General features: G+C 35.5%; 1 protein-coding gene across 3 annotated transcripts; it reads left to right on the forward strand.

The window, feature by feature from the left end:
* The first annotated feature begins 429 nt into the window (after positions 1–429).
* IFI44L (interferon induced protein 44 like) lies at positions 430–17,631 on the forward strand. 3 transcript variants are annotated; one of them, XM_054720707.1, is made up of 10 exons: positions 430–532; positions 1,939–2,104; positions 2,315–2,411; positions 4,135–4,183; positions 5,395–5,590; positions 9,134–9,286; positions 11,360–11,531; positions 16,469–16,569; positions 16,857–17,031; positions 17,183–17,631. In XM_054720707.1, exons 1-10 carry the CDS (start codon positions 432–434, stop codon positions 17,236–17,238), a joined length of 1,266 nt encoding a protein of 421 aa, XP_054576682.1. In that variant the 5' UTR covers positions 430–431; the 3' UTR covers positions 17,239–17,631. The 3 variants fall into 3 exon arrangements, with proteins under 3 accessions (XP_054576682.1, XP_008137684.3, XP_054576683.1); XM_008139462.3 differs by having other exon boundaries at positions 1,939–2,411; XM_054720708.1 differs by lacking the exons at positions 430–532; positions 1,939–2,104; positions 5,395–5,590 and having other exon boundaries at positions 2,350–2,411.
* The last annotated feature ends 1,955 nt before the right edge of the window (positions 17,632–19,586 follow it).

The following is a 19,586-nucleotide window of genomic DNA, read 5'->3' on the forward strand; positions in this document are numbered from 1 at the left end:
AGACTTCGATTCCTTGCTCTGTCTTCTGCTTCTGGTAACTTATGATATAAATTTTGGTACACTTGTTATCCCAGAGGCCCTTTAAATTATCCTCATTTTTATAGAATTTTTTCTCTTTATGGTTCTTATTGGGTGTTTTCTACTACCACATCTTCCAAATAGCAGATTTAGTCCTTTGCTTCATGTTATCTATTGTTAGCTATTAGCTTTATTGGAATTTTAAAAATTAATATTTGCCATTTCATGAATGCCTATATGTGGGTACATAGGGAATCAAAGATCATTTTTATGTGCTCAGTGGGAATCTTATTCTTTTCTGTTTTGTTTCTGTCTCTTTATGGTTGGGAAAAAGAAACTTAACGGCACATGGCATGCTGCCAGCTGATTGCCGCTTTGAGTTTCAGTTTCCTTTCTGTCAGACCAGGAAGTCAATGATCTCAGCAGAACTCTCTGCCTCCAGAGTGTGGCTGCTGCACAAGCCGGACGGAGCAGCTTGTACTCCGTTTAAGCCTGATCCAGCTTTTACAAACAGGTAAGCAACTTCCTGCCATCCAATGTTTTCTCCTTGTGTGAAGATAATGGCCTGTTTTTCTTTCTTAGAAAAGGAGTTTCCGAATGAAATTGATGTTAATGATCATACTTTTGTTGTTCATATGAAAGCATATGAATAATGAAAATTTTAAGCACAGGGAACTCAACAGCAGCGGTTCTCAACCTGTGGTTCACGACCACTTTCACAGGGGTCGCCTAAGACCATTGGAAAACACAGATATTTACATTACGATTCATAACAGTAGCAAAATTACAGTTATGAAGTAGCAATGAAAATAATTTTATGGTTGGGGGGTCACCACAACATGAGGAACTGTATTAAAGGGTCGCGGCATTAGGAAGGTTGAGAACTACTGATCCAGAGGCACTAGCACTCTCCTTTACCTTAACCCTGTCATAGATTGAGATTACTAGCAGATGGAATTAAGTCTGTCTACTTCCAGTCCACCCACCCTCACTTATTCCCTGTTCTTCAGAATCCTAGCCCATAGCCTGGAGGGAGAGTTGCCAAGCATTTCCATGCTGTGCCATATTTCCTTAGCTTTATGAGTCTAGTGAACACTTGGGCTAATTTCTCGGCATCTTAGGTACCTCTTCTATGGTCGCTAAGTGCACCTCCGGGAAATGTGCTCCTTAATGCCAAACTTAGTTCTTTCTCTATATTCACTTCTTTTCGAAATCTTTGCAAAAATAATAATAATAAAAAAAATCTTCACTGCTTTGGTAGCTCTCCAATGCTTTCAGATCTGTATTTTACAGTGTATCTTGCATTTCTATTTTTTCTCATTGTAAGAATTGGCAGGATGGCTTATATTACATTTTGCCACTCTAGGACCTCCATAACTATTAACACTTTTCATATTTCAATTTCTTTCTTTGTGAGGTCTTTTCTGTATGAATTCCTCATTCCTATCTTTTAATTCATGGGGTGGGAAACTGTGGCCTGTGTGTCAGCCACTTGTTTTTGTAAAGAAAGTTTTATTGGAACACAGTCATGCTTATTTGTTTACATATTGTCTCTGGCTGCTTTTGCATTGACAAAGTTGAGTTATTGTGGCAGAGACCATATGGCCACAAAGCCCAAAATATTTACTAATTATCATTAAGAAAAGGTTTTCTGATTTCTATTTTAATTTTTTTTATATTCTTTATTCACTATGTATTTTATTTTGCCTGCTGGTTTAAAAACTTTATATTTTTATATCCAAATTACTTATTTTTAATATCTACCTGTTATTGTTCCATTTCTATTGCCTTATATTTCAAATAACATGTTTTAATTAGGTCAGAGAAAAAATAACTACTGGAACTAGAAGCAGAAATCTCTACTTTAAATCACTATGCTATACTTTCCTCTTAACCTGTTATTGTTTTTTTTTCCATTAGATACAGAACAATGGCAGTGACAACCAGAATGACATGGAATGAAGAAAAGATTCTGCAAAAGCTGCTTGGAAATGTTTCCTTGAGTCTTCTTTTTAAGTCTAGTGTCCATGAATGTTCCGTTGCAGATATGATTAATAAGTGCAATCATCAAGGATCCACTATAACAGTGATTTACTTGCCCAGCTGTATTTTTGGGGCATTTTTACTTGGGCATTATCCTCAAATGGGTGAAAATTGTAGTAGTCAAAATTCTTTCTTTTTTTCACTGAATAACACTAAAACAACTGAATTTTTAAATGTAGAACCAAAAATTGATTCTGAAAAACTGAAATTTTATTCCTCTAATGATATCATTTTCTCCTTAATTCCACATAAGTCCACAGTTTTTATTGATCATTCGTTAAGGATTGCATTAGGAATACAACATATCATTTCCTCAAATTATTTGGAATGTGAAGTTTTCCGAGTTGAAGGTATGCTAGATACTCCTACATTTTCACCCCAGTCTTTGTGTTTGGTAGGTTATAATCTATATATATAAAAGCTTAATATGCAAATTATCCCCACAGGAGTTCGACCAATCGCTCTCTATGATGTTAGCTAACCACGAGGGGGTGGAGTGGAATAAAGGAAGGCCCAGGCCAGTAGCCAGAAGGCCCCGATCAGCCCTGATCACTGGCCAGGCTGAGAGACTCTACCTGTGCAAGAATTTCATGCACTGGGCCTCTAGTTGATCTATAAGCAAAAGGAAAAGTGAGAGGAACAAACAGATTTTATGCCATCAATTTTCTCTTTCATAAACTCCAAATGAAACCTAGGAGACTGGAAAGTATAGGCAGTTTTGAGCAAGCTAAATTGGTAAATGTAAGTAAAGAGACAGAAATGGAGATATGGGTTAGGGGGTGAGAGAAAGAGAGAGTGAGAGAAAGAGAGAGAGAGAGAGACAGACTTCACTATCATAGCAGGTCTATTTTGATTTTTGGTTAGTCTGAAAATTTCTAGGCATGTTTATGTGAATGTTTGCAGAGTGAGTTAATGTGTTGATGTTACCAGATGGGACTGGCATGGAGTGTGTCTGCCCCTGGCTGGCATGTAGTCTGTGGGTTCTTGACTTTGTGTAGGAAATATTTCACAGTATAAATCCAGGTTATTTTGAGAGTGTGTTTTTATTAAAGCTGGGGCAATGGAACAAAGGACTTTGGGTTGAAGACGCAACAGGGAGAGCTCAGGTGGTGCTCTGCTTTGGCTCTCTAGAAAGGTTATAGGGAAGAAGTGAGCCAAGGTGGGACTGCTGTTAGCTCACTGGAAAGTGAAGGCCACAGTGATAGAAGGGAGCCAAGGTAGAGATGCTTTCAGTTCACTGGAAAGTCAGAGAAAAAGAGGGCCTTGGAGACAGGATTGGGGAAGGGGGTGGGGAGTAAACCTGGGAAGAGCTCTCTCTACCTGCTGCTTCCCTGGTTGCGAAACTCATAGGAATCCTTGGAGTTTAAGAGGAAGTAAAAAGTCCGTGCCCCACACCAGGTCTTTGTCTTGAGGGTTTTTATCTCTTTTCTGAGAATCTTAGGGGAAGGTTTCAGTAGAATATTCATTAGCTTTCCAGGTATATTTTAAATATGCTGATAGATCAAAATGAGTGTACAGGGATATTTGAGATTTTTCTTTGGTCTGTTACTATTTTAATTTTATTTTGGGTATATGTGGCTTTAATCAGGTTTTTGCTATTCATTTCCCTGACTTCATCTGTCCTTGGGTTTAGCTGGTACAAATGGCATTAACTTGTTCTCTGTTCTCTATTTCCCTGACCAAGGTGATTTAAGCTACGTATCCTCTGGTTAGGGAGAAGAGGTATAAACCATTTGCTCTCAAGTGTCCTTGGTTAGGGAAGATAAAACCTTGCGATTCCCTAGCTGGCTGTAAGTTGTTCAAATTGTTTGGCCTTGTTTAATTATCTTGTCCCAGTTTCCTCATTCCACTTGTCCAGGAATTTTCCCAGCTTCTTACTATCCTGACACATTGAGAAGGTACTCTTTCCTCTTCTTATTATGTTGCCAGCACTAATTCCTCATTGAACAGCTCAACTCTGGGTTATGCAAGCACACTTAATGCCTTATTTAGAAGGTAGACCACATTTAATAAGACTTTAGAAAGAGATCTAAAGAAGTTTAAAAAATTATGGTGGTGTTTTATTTCCTATAGGAATTCAGGATGTTAAAGGCTACATATGGAGGATAACAGGAGTCGCACAGTAAGTTGGACTATCTAATTACTCATTTCATCCTATCTAATAAAGAGAGAATATGCTAATTGACCCTCACATTGTTGCAAAGATGGCAGCGCCCACAGCCAATAAGGAGGGAAAATGCTAATTGACTGCCCCACCATTAAAGATGGTGGCACCTACAGTCAATAAGGAGGGAATAGGCTAATTGACTGCCATGCTCTCAGAGGTGGTGGTGCCCACAGCCACAAGATGGCAGTGCCCAGTCCCCTTAGCCCCCCAGCCACCCAAGGCCAGCCTGAGGTTCAGGCAAGCCTCAGATGGCAGCTGTCCAGCTGTGCAGGGCTCCTGAGGCCTAGGTAACCAGGGCCGGCCAAGGCTTGCGCTGACGACATTGGCAGCAGCAGAGGTGTGATGGGCATCACCTTCCCCTGATCGCCGGGTCACCTCCTGCCCCTGAGGGCTCACAGACTGTGAGAGGGTCAGGCCAGGCTGAGGGACCTCCCCTCCAATGCATGAATTTTTATGCACTGGGCCTCTAGTTTAGAATAATTGTATATATGGCACTACTAAAGAATTATCAAAATAAAAATCACTTGGAGTGATAAAAATGAATTATGATGTTATGGACATAATATGTTCAATGCAGTTTAGAACAATAACAACAAAAACAAAACGTGACCAATTGTAGGCAACTTTAAAAAGTTGATGACAATTTAACTTCAGGTTTTACTTTTGACCTATAATATTCAAAGTTTTCTAGACAAAGTATAGATGACTATTTTAGACAATGTCTCTGAAATTTTTTTATGTGAATAAAGTTTTTGGAGAATGTCAGTAAATTTTCAAAACCAAAGCATCTTTCCCCAATTATAGGTAAATATCTCTGCATTGCATATATTTTATTTTTATTTCTTTTTAATATAATATTATTACTGAAAATAATAATGCATTTTCACTGTTGTTGATATTTCTTATAGATGTATGTGGTCTAAAGCTAATAATTTGACAATGATTTGATTGCTGGTCAATGTTTAGTCAGATATAGACAAATGCATTTTCTTCAAGCACAAAGTACATAACCTAGACCATTCAAATCATATGATAGAAGATGTTAACATAAACATAATAACTAAGTAATTAAGACTTTTTTTAAATTGGAGTCAAGAAACTCTGGAAGAATTGTGCTGTTCTTTATGGAAGTTTGGCTGTTGTATTTAACCACCATATTTTAACAGGTACAGAAATGGGCTCCTAGCAGAGCTCAGAGCCTACAAACCCTATGCAGATTTGGTTTCAGAAATTAATATTCTCTTGCTGGGTCCAGTTGGGTCTGGAAAGTCCAGTTTTTTCAATTCAGTGAAGTCTGTTTTCCGAGGCCATGTGACTCGCCAAGCCGCAGTGGGGTCTGATGTCACTAGCATTACTGAACTGGTAAGTTATCTCTGAATTTCCTGAGGACTTTTATAAATTACAGTTATTAGGTTTGTTGATTTTTTTTCCCATTTTCTCTCAGACAAATAATCTCCTTTTAATCTACAAACATATAAATGCTAAATCAACTGTACCTCCATGAAGTTATATTATACAGCAAGGCTTTCCGTTTTTATGGATGCAAGAAGTAGTTATATGAAGAATGATTTTGGGGACTTGCACAAAACAGCAACAAAACTGTAAAAACTTTGTGTAAATCTTCAGTCATTATATTTAATGTGTATTTTTGCTCATGTCCTACCTGGCTTTATCTGGATTGAAATGATTTTCTCTTTTTATAAAAAATAAAATAAATGAGAATTATGTAATACAGAATTTCCCATTACATAACATCATTATATAAGAAATAATAATGAGCAACAAAATAGCAATTCCCTTTGGTGGGTCAACCTTCAAAGGGTAAATCTATAAATTTTCCTACAAACACCATCTTATTTATAAACAAATATGTTTAAGGAAATAAATACTAATACCATTTAAAAACTGTTACTCTAAAGATCTTCAAATTATGATGCAATATTTACTTAGAAACTCCCATTTTATGTTTGTCAAAATATTATCATACAATCAAACAAAGAATAATAAAAAAGAATAAATAGGAAATTTCATAACCAAGCTGTGTTCATCTATAATCACTACAACCTAATATTGTTATCTTCTGATCGCTTATATGCTCTGCACTGCCAGTGCAAAATTTATCATAAAACAGTAATGGCCCATTTCAGTGCCATATTTAATAACTGAAAGCATTTTCTAGGATTTTCAAGAATCACAATTTGTTTTTTGAAGTTGTCTAGATCCTATCCATGTGAGTGGTTTTATTTTATACTAGTGGCGGAGTGAATGAAATTCGTACACTTCGGGTATGGGTCCCTCAGCCTGGCCTGCGCCCTCTCATAGTCTGGGAGCCCCTCAATCTTGATCTCACCCCACAGAAGGAGGCCCCGCCCACCTTCCACAGCCTGCTGGTCGGTGGCCTGGGCCTCCCTTTGCAGGACAATCATATCATGGGGTGATGGCTGGGCCCCCGACCAATCACATTGTATCTGCCTTGGCTGACATGGTGCTAGTGGGTGTCATAGCGTGGTTGTTGGCATGGTTATTCCGCTGTTCAGCCCTTCGATCGATTTGCATATTACACTTTTATTATTATAGATATCAGCCTAGTAACAGAAGCTAGGGCATGATACTGCAAAAGCAATTGAATAAGTTAAATATTTGATTGAAATGTTTCTGTTTGCTAAATATGTATTATGTTGACAATAGAGACCTAAGTATAAATAATACTTAGTCCCTTTGCTAAAGGATCTTAGATGTAAGTAATAACAAGTAAGTATCATTCAATATAAAAATGCTCTAAAAGAGGTACTCATCAGGACAGAATTTCTCTCCCTTTTATGTTGAAAACTCCAAAGGCATTGCTTTAAATTAAAGCATAGATCCTGAACTCCAAATGAAGTGCAAATACTATATAAACTGAAGGAATACAGGACAGAATGTTTGTAAATAATATTTTATTGCTAAGAGACCCTTCTCTTTGAAGAATTGAAGTTCCCAGTAAAAATCAAGGAAACAAATTAATGGTCAATGAAACCATGAATGTGCATATTGATCTTAAAATACAGATGTACTTAAATACGTAACTCTAATGGTTTGTGTAATTCTTTTCACGTTGAGATACCAGTAAGTTCCATTCACTTAGAACAAAATTCCAATGGGACCACTCCTAGAGATTTATTGACCTATTGGAGTTCTTGATTTTGTCACGCTTTGCAATAGGTCATAGAAGGGTTCTAAATTTCCTGGTTTGAAATGGGAGAATTGTAATCAAAGTGTATCTGGTGTCTTTAAGACCCCCTTTTGCTCTTTCCATTGGGAATAATTCTTCCCCAAGCTTCCATAGTTGTGTCTATATTAGAAATGCATTTGACCAGTAAATAAATTTTTTCAGAGTGCTATTGAAAAATTCTTTTGGGTACATTTTACCAGAATATAGTGCTCTTCAAAATGAGGTTTGTGGACCCCTGAGGGTTCCTGAGACCCTTTTAGAGGATCTGTGAGTTTAAAACTATTTTGATAACAAAAGATACCTTTTGCCTTTTTCTAGTGTGTTGATAATTGAACTGACCATACAATCTTAGTTTTATTAATTGGCACCTTAGCACTAATCAAGTAATGGCGCCAAACACTGCTAGCAGTCACTGTATTCTTCCTTACTACTGAGCTCGCATTAAAAACAAACAGAATGTGTTTCACACAAGAATAAGATTATCCTTAATAAATCAGTAACAATTTTTATTTCGTTTAAACTTAATTTTTAAGTATATGTCATCTTAATACTTTGTGTAATGAAATGAGAAGTATATATAAAGCTCTTCCAATGCATATTAAAGTATGGTGGTTGTTGGGCAAAGGCATGGGTGTGATTGAGTTGTGAGCTGAAATTTTCTCATGTAACAAATTTTTAATCAAAAAGAAACTGAAAGACTTGCTTGTTCACACTGTATACTTGGTAGTTTTTTTTTTTTTATTTGTTTGTTTTTGGAAAATGCACAAAGCAAGCCTATCACTTCAAGGAAACCAACAGTGCTTGTTTCCAATGATAACCTTTTAGGTGTAAACAAAAATATTAGAACTTTAAGAAACGTATATCCACCACTCTGAGCTTGATAACTTTCTAACAGTTACCTGATCAGATTAATAGTGGTTTTAAGAGATATGATGTTTTAATATTGTACAATGAAATGTGCTAATATTTGGAAAATCTAGGTAAGCCAGCCAGTGAACTGATATTTTAAATGACCAATGCATCAGGTTACAAAATTATCTGTGGATAAAATATATTTCACAGTGTAAGGTCAGTGAATTTAATGTAACAGAGTATGAAAATGTCACAAATTCCATATTGCAGCTAATCTTTGAGAACTTACCACTTGTTGAACTTTCATGTATATGAATGAGGAATATACAAAATTCTCTGAAAGATGTTAAATTAAATACTCCTTCTCTTTCCTACTACATGTGTATGAGGTGTGATTTTTATATACTTCAACCAAAACAATATATTACAACAGATTGAATGCAGAGGTAGATATGAAAATCCAACTACCTTTTATTAATCCAAACACTAAAAGAATTGCAAAAAATAAATCAATCCCACTCTTTATAATAATATTTTTTGAAAGTAATTTTATTTTTTTCATAGAAATCTTGTTTAGGTTAACATGTTATAAGTTAATAATTACATTTTAAAATTGTTTAAGAAATATTTAAAATTCTTTCAGTTTTAATTTATGTCAAGTATTAATAAATATAACTCATATAAATTATCTGTGGAATTCTCAATAATTTTTAAGAGTCTAAGGTAATTCTGAGACCAAAATGTTTGAGGACAGCAGTGTTCAAATAATCAGTCTCTGGTCTTTCTACTGTCATGAATTCTAGTTGAAGAATGCAATTTTACACCTGCCCCTTTTTTTGCAGTATAGGATATATTCTATTAAAGATGGAAATGATGGAAAATCTCTGCCATTTATGTTGTGTGACACCATGGGGCTGGATGAGAAAGAGGGAGTAGGATTGCATATGGATGACATACCCCAGATCTTAAAAGGCTGTGTGCCGGACAGATATCACGTAAGAACTCTTTAGTATTCTAAAACATTTCAAATAATTTTATTATGCTTTTTGTTGAATTTTTACTCCATAAGGAATTTTTAACTACCATAAGGTGATTTCAACATTAAACAACACTTCTGTACTTTAAATGAGTAAGTATTCATATAAGTGGAGTTACTGCTCTTCTTTTCTTTAGTATTATGAGATATATGCAAAAGGCAGGGTTCTACTTCCAGTAAAAGGTCAGGAGGATATTGTGTTTATATCACTCTTTATTATGACATGTATTTATAGTAAAGTGCCACATCCTTTTATGGCTAGGGTTCAGGATTTGAAGAAGGGGCCGCACACAAATGAAAACACTGACAAGAAATATGAATTTAGAAGGCATGGGGGCCAGGTGGTAACCTCTCTCTTGGAGAGGCACACCAACTTCTGGCTGGTCTGCTTTTTATTCACTTTTTAGATACACATCTTGCCACAGGTAGCAGACAGACCGTGTCAAAGTAAACATTTACTTTGAGGCTATCAGGTCAGGAAATTGCTTCGAGCCACCACTATCTCAACACACCCCTGCTAAGTCCAAGGTCCGTTGGCCTTCCATGTTCCTTGGTGCACTCTTATGACAGTATTGGGAAAGCGGTGGCTTCCCACAGTAAAGCAGTAGTTTAATCTCACATTTTTTTGATCACTTAGACAAAACATTGGAACAACTAAATTTTTTTTTGTTGAAGCATGATGTTATACAATAAATACTTAGTATTCATTACTTAAATACTATTTAAATACCCAAATCTAAAGGTTGGCTTTGCCACTAACTAGATGTGTACTCATAAGCACGTCATATACTTGACTCTGTAAGTCTTAGTTTTTTCATGTGTGAAATGTATTGTAGGTAATAATAATAATGCCCATCTCATAGGGTGGCTGAAAGGATAAATGAGATGATGTACTCTAAATTGTCAAAAAGTTAACCATCATTATCATCTTTCTTTTAGGTATTGGGTGTAATACAATTAGCCTCAATTTCTAAACAGTGATTTCTTTTGCCTCTCAATTGCACTTGATTGAAAACCGTAACCATGTACTCAGATAGGGTATCCCCAAAAATGTATGCAAACACTTTGAATAATTATAAAGGCAGTGTTTATTAAAATACATTTCATTTTCAAAATTGAGGTATCAGCTGTTAATGCGTATGTATATATTTGGGACACACTATTTTAAAAACTATTTATTTAAAACCTAAGTTGTGTCAGACACTATGCTAGTTACTAGAAACATACACTTGAATAAGAACATAATTCTTATCTTCATGGAGATCACAATTTAAGAAGACATAAAGACATAGGGAGGAAGAACAGAGCAGAAAAAAAAAAATCATGAGCATACTAATACCTTCATTTTTACGGGGGAGAAAAATGAACCAATTCAGTCCAACAATGAAACATATAGTTAAAGCTATGTGTAGAGGGGCAGAAGGGACCAATGGAGAGAAAAAGGGAGACATCTGTAATACTTTCAGCAATAAAGATAAATTTAAAACATAATGAATCAATCTTTTACTATGTTTTGTCATCTATTTTCCTAATCCTAGAAAGATTATTGTCTTATGGTAAGGCAATATTAACATTAATTTGAAATTTGGTATTTCTTCTGTTTTACTATAGATTTTTTTCCTTCTGGAAAATGAAAAGAAATGATAATATTTTACTTTTAATGGGATTTTCAGTGTATTTTCTCTCTCCTTTTCTCTCTATTCATTAGTAAATATGTAAAATGCTTAGAGAGGAGTCTTAAATGGTGTTTAACATTAATAATGGTAGTTTCTCTGGATAATGTGAATTATGGATAATTATAATTTTTTTACCAAAATAACAAAGTGTTTTTTTATAACAAAGATAGAATGCGTTATGCACTCAGTGGAAAGGAAATATGGAAGAGGCAACATTAATAAATCTGGGGGAGGAGGAGCTGTGGGGAGGGAAAATTACGGGTTGGAGGTTAATGGTGGTCACATTTGGAACATGAATTTTGTCTTAAAGAATTCAGCAGAGACTCTCTAAATGTTACATTATGTTCCTCTAACAGTTTAGACCCCAGCAACCAATTACCTCCAGACATCCTACCTTCATCACCTCTCCATCACTGAAGGACAGGATTCACTGTGTGGCTTATGTTTTAGATATCAACTGTATCAACAGTCTCTCCTCTGAAATGGTGGAAAAATTCAAACAAGTTCACAAAATAGTGTTAAACTGTGGTGAGTCTCATTTCACTTAAGATTTTTTATTTTGAAATAATTATAGATTGATATAGGCAGTTGCAAAGGTAATACAGAGAGCTTCCATGTACGCTTCATCCATTTCCTAAGCCATGGGTTGATTGGTGCACACCCTTGACTGAAGGAAAGGCCCTAAATCCTACTCTTCAATCCTGAAAGACTAAAATGGCCATAGCTTTTTGTCTTGTGTGGTTTTCCTGTGGCTTGATAGGGGAATCATCTCACCACATTATGTGACTATACCAGGATGATCAAAACCAGAAAATTGACATTGTTTTAATTTGTGTATATAGCTCTATGCTGTTTTATCACGTGTAGATTCATGTGACCTAGTACTACAATCAAGATACAGAAAATCCCCCTTACGATACCTCCTAATCACCATAAAAATCCCCCTTACGATACCTCCTAATCCCCCGCCATCCCTAATTCTTGACAATCACCAATCTCTTCTCTCATTCCATAATTTTGTTATTTAAGAATATTATATAAATTGAATTATACAGTATGTCACTTTTGACAATTTTTTTCACCCAGTCTCATGTTCTTTGAGGTCCATGAGAAATTGTTGCGTATATCTATTGTTCATTTCTTTTTATTGTTTAGTAGCATTCCATGGTATAGATATACCACAGTTCAAACATTCTCTATCAAAGGATATTTTGATTACTTCTAGTATTTGGCTATTGGAAATAAAGCTTCAATGAACATTAGTATATGAGTTTTTTTATAGTTGTTCTTTATTAAGATGAGGAAGTTCTTTATTTCTAATTCTCTGCGTTTTGATTTTTATCATGAATGGGTGTTGAAATAGTTTTTTTTCCATAGGTTGACATAATGATGGGATGTTTTTTTCTTCTTTAGCCTGATAATATGTTGGATCATATTGATTGATTTTGAACCTTAAGTCAGCCTGGTTTCCTTAGAATAAAACCCATGTATTCATGGCATATAATTCTTTTTATATATTGATGAATCCTATTTGATAATATTTTATTAAAAATTTTTACATTTATATTCATAAGGGATATTGGTCTGTAGTTTCTTTTTTGGTTTTGTCAGGCTTTGATATCAGGGTAATACCGGCCTTATAAAATGAGTTGGAAAGTGTTCCTTCCTCTTCTATTTCTGAAAGAGATTGTGTAGCATTGGTGTTAATTTCTCTTTAAATATTTAGGAGGATTCTCTAATGAAACTATCTGGGCCTGGAGATTTCTTTTTCAGGAGTTTTAAAATTGAAAATTCAATTTAAAAATAGTTATAGAGCTACTAGAATGATCTACTTTATATTAGGCGAGTTGTGGTAGTTGTTGGGAACTTAGATGACTGATTATGGACTTTTCCTGTTTTCAACTCCAAGCATTGAGTGCTAAATATTTTCCTACCAACACTTGTTTAGTAATGTCCCACAAATTTTGGTATGTTATATTTTAAATTATCATCCTATTTAATACATTTTTAAATTTTCCTTGGGACATCCTCTTGACTCTTGAATTACTTAGAGTATATTGCTTAGCTTTCAAGTGCTTGGAGTTTTTCCTGTTACCCTTCTGTTACTGACTTTGAGATTGATTCCATTTTGTTTAAAGGACATACTCAGATTTAAATTGTTTAAAATTTTTTGAAGTTTGATTTATGTCTCAGGATATAGTATATCTTGATAAATGTTCCATAGGTGCTTAAACATAATGTGTATGCTGCTGATTTTTGGCATGTCCTACAAATGTCAATCAGATTAGATTTTCTTCTTTTTGGTATAAGTAATTCTTGATTACATCATGGATGTTTTGGGTACTGTACTATGAGACTCTGGATCTTGTTTAAATCTTGTGTTTTAGCACAACTCTCCTGACCTTGTGCTTGTAGGAGTGAAAGTACAGGCTTCCTACTAAGCTTTGTCTGACACCTTTAAGGAGGAAGAACATTTTTATATTGATCCCATATGGCTTACACTTATACCACAGGAGGATAGGAGTCTCATTAAGGCTGGGTAAATGAATGGTGGTTAAAGTTTCAGTTTCTTTTATTTATTTATTTATTTATTTATTTATTTATTTATTTATTTATTTATTTATTTTCAGTCTTCTCAGCTCAATTTTTATTTTTCAGAACACAAAAATTGCCTAAGAGGGAGATGGGGTCAAACCTGCCCATTACCTTTTTTTTTTAATGTCTTTATTGATTAAGGTATTACATATGTGTCCTTATCCCCCCATTACCTCCCCGATCCCCCACTCATGCCCTCAGTCCATTGGTTAGGCTTATATGTATGCATACAAGTTCTTTGGTTGATCTCTCCCCCCTTTCCCCACCCTCCCCTACCTCCCTCTGAGGTTTGACGGTCTGATCGATGCTTCTCTGTCTCTGGATCTGTTTTTGTTCATCAGTTTATGTTGTTCATTATATTCTCACTTGGCTTCCTCTGACACTGGTACTTTGGTTTAGGTGGAAGTCCTGGATTCCCAAGTAGCCTCCATTGAAACCATTAAGGGGAACCTAGTACGTGGTCTTCTTCTATGATACTACCCTAGCAGAGGGTGGAGGGTTTACAAGGGAGGAGATGCTTCCATGGATGGGACTGAAGTTACTTTCTGTGGTGTTTCACTGGGATAGTGTAGCTGTTGTCTGAAAGTTTTATGTCTTGCTAAGTTGTGCCTTTTCTCATGCTTTGGCTAGAAAGAACAGACTTCCCTTCCCTCCCCTCCTACTTTTCTCCTCCCCTTTCCTCTATTTTTTTTCTTTTCTTTTGCCAGCTCCAATTGGCATTTTCTAGTTGCAAGCTTCTCCAGCAGTTAATATGGGATACATGAAGTAGAAAGAAAGACTGGAGAGCTCACCACCACATTGTTCCTTGGATCCCAAGGTGCCTAGCGAGTCTGTCTTCTTCTCTCCACCTTTCCATCTTTGCATTCAACTTACATATAATCCAGTGCTTTTAGCTGTACTTAGTGGAAAGAATTGTTTGTCTTTTCTATTTGGTCCAGAACTGGATGGAAGTATTCTCACTGAACTTTCCAAAAATTTTAGTGTAAAGACTTTTGTTTGAGCACTTATACTCCAAAGCCTCACTATTTAGTATATCAATAAAAAGATGACATATTTAGGTTCTGAAAAATAAATCTGTGCAATTTAATGTACTACCATAGTCTTAGTGGCTAATTAAACCTAGATTTTTTTAAACAGTCAGAATTTTTTATCTTTGGAAAGTTAACTCAAGTGCACTGAATTTATAGTCTCTCTTCGGTAAAATGGGAATGGTAAATTCTGCATTTACAGATTGTAGTAAACATTAAATATACTCAATGTAAATATGTAAACATTTAACAGATCTAAAAGCATAGTGGATTTGGAATAAGACTGAGTTACAGAAGTGTTAAGATTTGAAATTAGATTTTTAAGGGCCTATAGCAGCATACCATGTTGGGTGGCAATACTTAATGCATGTAACTGTGCTGACTTACAGTCTCTAAGAAGATACTGCATTAATTTGGAAAAAGAAGAATTGCATTGTAACAGAAGTTGGAAAAAATTTATACCTGTAAATTGAGTCCTGCTCTCTATTAGAGGCCAGGTTTTAATTAGCCAACTTTACTAGTTATTCATCAGGGACATGAATGAAGAGAAGATAGTAAAGACCTTCATTTTATAATAAGAAATTATAAACTCAAGGTTTCTATAAGGAGGAAATTCTAAAAAGCTCTACAAAAGCAGTATCAGAGGCAGCCTGGAAATCTCAATTTTATAATATTTTTTTTTTCTGGGGAAGCAATTGTTACTAAAGGAGAGCTTTGATTAGGTTATGAGATTTACTAATCTCTGTGGTATGAGGGAGAGGGCAAGAGGTCCTTAGAAATATGAAAACAGTGTATTTTGCTTTTATAAATGTAGGCATACAACCCTCCTCACTTTATCTCTTTCTTGGGTTCCTTTTAGTTGTCAAGGTCCATCAGCCACTCCCCCCAAAACACTTTAAAATACACTATTTGAATGGAACAGTAGATGATTACAACATAGTGTAAATTTAGTTGCATTTAAAAATGATTTCTCATGTTGGAAGAAAACTATTATTTCTCCTAATAAAAAAATTCAGGTCCCATATTGAGATGTATAGGGGATAATTCATTCTCCAAATCTTTTTTTTTAAATTGTCTTAAGTTTTACATATGTCTCCTTTTTTCCCAATTGACTCCACACCCCCAACCATTCCCCCCCGGGAAAGCCCCCACAACCTCAGTGTCTGTGTCCATTGGTTATGCTAATATGCATGCATACAAGTCCTTTGATTGCTCTCTAACCCCCCCTTCCCTGCCATTTGTCTCTGGATCTATTTTTGTTCATCAAATTATGTTGATCATTATATCCCACATATGAGTGAGATCATGTGATATTTATCTTTCTCTGGCTTATTTAGTTTAGCATAATGCTCTCCAGTTCCATCCATGCTGTTGCAAATAGTAAAAGTTCTTTCTTTTTTATAGCAGCGTAGTATTCCATTGTGTAGATGTACCACCGTTTTTTAATCTACTCATCTGCTGATGGTCACTTAGGTTGTTTTCAAATCTTAACTATTGTAAATTGTGCTGCTATGAACATGGGGGTGCATATATCCTTTCTGATTGGTGTTTCTGATTTCTTGGGATATAGTCTTAGAAGTGGGATTACTGGGTCAAATGGGTGTTCCATTTTTAACTTTTTGAGAAAACTCCATACTGTCTTCCATAGTGTCTGCACCAGTCTGCATTCCCACCAGCAGTGCACAAGGATTCCTTTTTCTCCACATCCTCACCAGAACTAGTCGTTTAGTTCTCCAAATCTTAAAACCATCCTACAGAGAACTGATTTTATACATATTTAATTACTTTGTTGACACATTACTGATTATGATATAAAATAACTGATTTATCTACTTGATCTAGGTATACAACAGGTAGCCTTGCTGACTAAAGTGAAAAATTACCATGGAGTTCTTCAAAAAGACTTTTTAAACATGAATAATTCTATGACTTCTCAAAGCCAGGTAAAGAACATGGTTTGTAACCAGCTATTGTCATAATAATATTATACTTTGTGTGTGTGTGTGTGTGTGTGTGTTTGTGTGTGCTCACACTACATATTCACAGGTAAGTAAAGAAATGATCAATTCCCTGGTTAAATCTCATTTTAAAACTATAATTATCTGAATTATAATTATATTCTGAAGATAATTTATTAAGTCATTGTTTTTTTTTTTGTTTTTTGAATTACATTTAAATTCAGTCAAATTTTAGATGTAAGACTGATCCTTATAAAATAATTTTTCCATAGATAATGAAAATCCAAAAAATGCTAAAAATTCCTATTTCTAAAATTCTGATGGTTGAAAATTATGCTCCGGAGTGGGAGCAGGACCCTTTAAAGGACATTCTGATCCTCTCTGCACTGAGGCAGATGTTACGAGCTGCAGATGACTACTTAGAGGATTTGCCTCTTGGAGTAACAGGTAATCTGGCCCCATTCATGCTCCTCTCATTAAACCCTGATTCTTTTTGAAAAACCCTAAGCTATACCTCAGTTAGATGGCTGTTGTCCTTCTGCCTGCCCTAGTACTAACATGTGTGCTTTGTTTGGACTCTTTTTTGTTTTGTTTTCAGATGAAGTTGCAGGAATGTCCCAGCTCGACATGTGCGATCAGTTGCCTTGTTTCTGACACTTGTCCCAGGCCTGGATTGGCCTGCCTCACTTAGAGTCAGTCTCCGCGGACAGCCTCCTTGGGACTTTGTGTTCATCGTACTTTTCCTTCTGTCCCTGACAGCATCTAACTGATGGTTCATTCGAGGATCAGTCAGACCTCAAGCTCTAAGGCCAACTCTGAGCAGTGGTGGACAAAGATATCCCTACTGCAAACCACCCTTCATATTTCTGCACCACTTACAATTTAATTTTTGTGACATGTTCCTAAACCTCCCCAGCAAAACTATTCTCTTATCTATTCATCTATAACACTTCATTTAAAACTTCATGTGCATGGTAATCATATTGAATAATAATTATACAATGACTACTGCTTCCCTAAATAAACAGTGAATTCTTTAAAAAGCCAGGTTTGGATTTTACTTATCTTGTATTTGCAGAGCTTAACACAGTGTCTGGCAGGAAGCAAGCATACCCATCATTATGCATCTCTTTCAACCTCTCCCGAGTGATAGCATTTGCTTAAATTTTTTTCTCATTATAAAAGGAAAGACTATAAAAGAATGAAACACCAGAAAGAAGAAATGGAAATAAAACAGGGAGAATATTTCACTTACCTCTGAATGACAATATGAATTTCAATTAATTGAAAAAAGCAAATATTTTTTAAGGACTTTTTCTTTCTGTGAAAAAAATAAAACTTCTTCCTCTAAAGGATCCATGCCTGATATTCACTAATTGAGTCCTGCAAACCACTCTAACCATGTCTCCAAAGCAGAGCATTAAAATAAGATTACTAGTGCAAGTCAATAAGAGGTTTGTATTATACAAGTGCTCCCAAATGATTCTGACATCCTTCAGGCAGCTGTAGAAGTTAGGACTATAGATAAGTAAATTAAATAACTTAAAAATATATGTTTCAATTTTTTTACCCCTAAAGCCTTCTTCACTATTTCCTCCAAATTTCTTAGCCTTTTCAAATGAATATGCTTTGCTTCAGTAGTTATTTATATTAAAGCAGATTAATTTATGTTTACTCAGAATTATTTTCTTCTTTGAGAAGTCCTGGGTATTATAAAGGCAAGAATTCCTTAGAGATGTTATGGAAAAATATTTTTTCCTAAAGTAAAACTACAGGTGAAGCTGTGCTCAAATGAATGTCAAGGAGCCATGATTCAATGGAAAAGGTAAAGGGGGTCTTCAGATATAGAAATAGAGTCATCACAGATATTGAGGAGTAGAGCCAGAAGTAGATATTAGGAATGAAAGTAAAGTATCAGGATGGTTATAACATGGATCTAGGAAGCAACAGATCAATAAATAAGGTATGTTTGTCTCCATAAAATTCAGAGGAAAATAGCCAAAACCATTGTTCTTTGGGAAAGATTGAAGAGCCACCATTCTTCTCACCAATTATGGGGTCATAATTAATCCATTTCCAGAGTAGATTCAGCAAAAATCTTGGCAGAGGAAAATTTTGCTAGATGCAAAATTTGATTCAAGGTGGAATTTCTTATTTGAAGGGGTAACATACAGTAACATTATGAAGAAGATGAAGATTCTGAAAAAAGGAGTAATGAAAAGATCAATAGACAAAGAATAAGGGACTGACCAGGTGAATCAACATTGAGGTTACCAAGAGTTTCCTTTTTTAGTACTAAAATGTACAGTGTTAGACAAATGATATCACAATTTCTAATCCTATGGCTGTGTACATTGGGAATATTTAAAAATCCAGTGGAATTAAATGTATATTTGGAATTTTGGTTGGAAAAGATGCCTGGAGGGTAGTCTCAAAAAGGGAGAAAATAAATAAGTGGGACTATGTCATATTAAAAAGCTTCTGCACAGCAAAGGAAACCATCAACAAAATGAAAGGGAAACCTACTGAATAGGAGAAAATACTTGCAAATCATATATCTGATAAGGGACTAATACACAAAATATATAAAGAACTCATGCATCTCAATAGCAGAAAAACAATCTGATTTAAAAATGAGCGGGGCAGCTCATTATTGATGTATAAAAATGTCACCAATTTATTAATATTTTGTATCCTGCTACTTCACTGAATTCATTTATCAGTTCTAGTAGTTTTTTAGTGGGATCTTTAGTGTTTTCTATATACTAGAGGCCTGGTGCACGAAATTCGTGCACAAAATTCACCCGGCCTGCATCCTCTCCAATCTGGGACATCCCTCTCACAATGCAGGACTGCTGGCTCCCAATCACTCACCTGCCTGCCTGCCTGATTGCCCCTAACTGCTTCTGCCTGTCAGCCTGATCACCCCCTAACCACTCCTCTGACAGCCTGATCGATGCCTAACTGCTCCCCTGCTGGCCTGATTGCCCCCAACTGCCCTC

Source organism: Eptesicus fuscus, chromosome 9 (genome assembly GCF_027574615.1).
Source record: "Eptesicus fuscus isolate TK198812 chromosome 9, DD_ASM_mEF_20220401, whole genome shotgun sequence".
Taxonomy (NCBI): domain Eukaryota; kingdom Metazoa; phylum Chordata; class Mammalia; order Chiroptera; family Vespertilionidae; genus Eptesicus; species Eptesicus fuscus.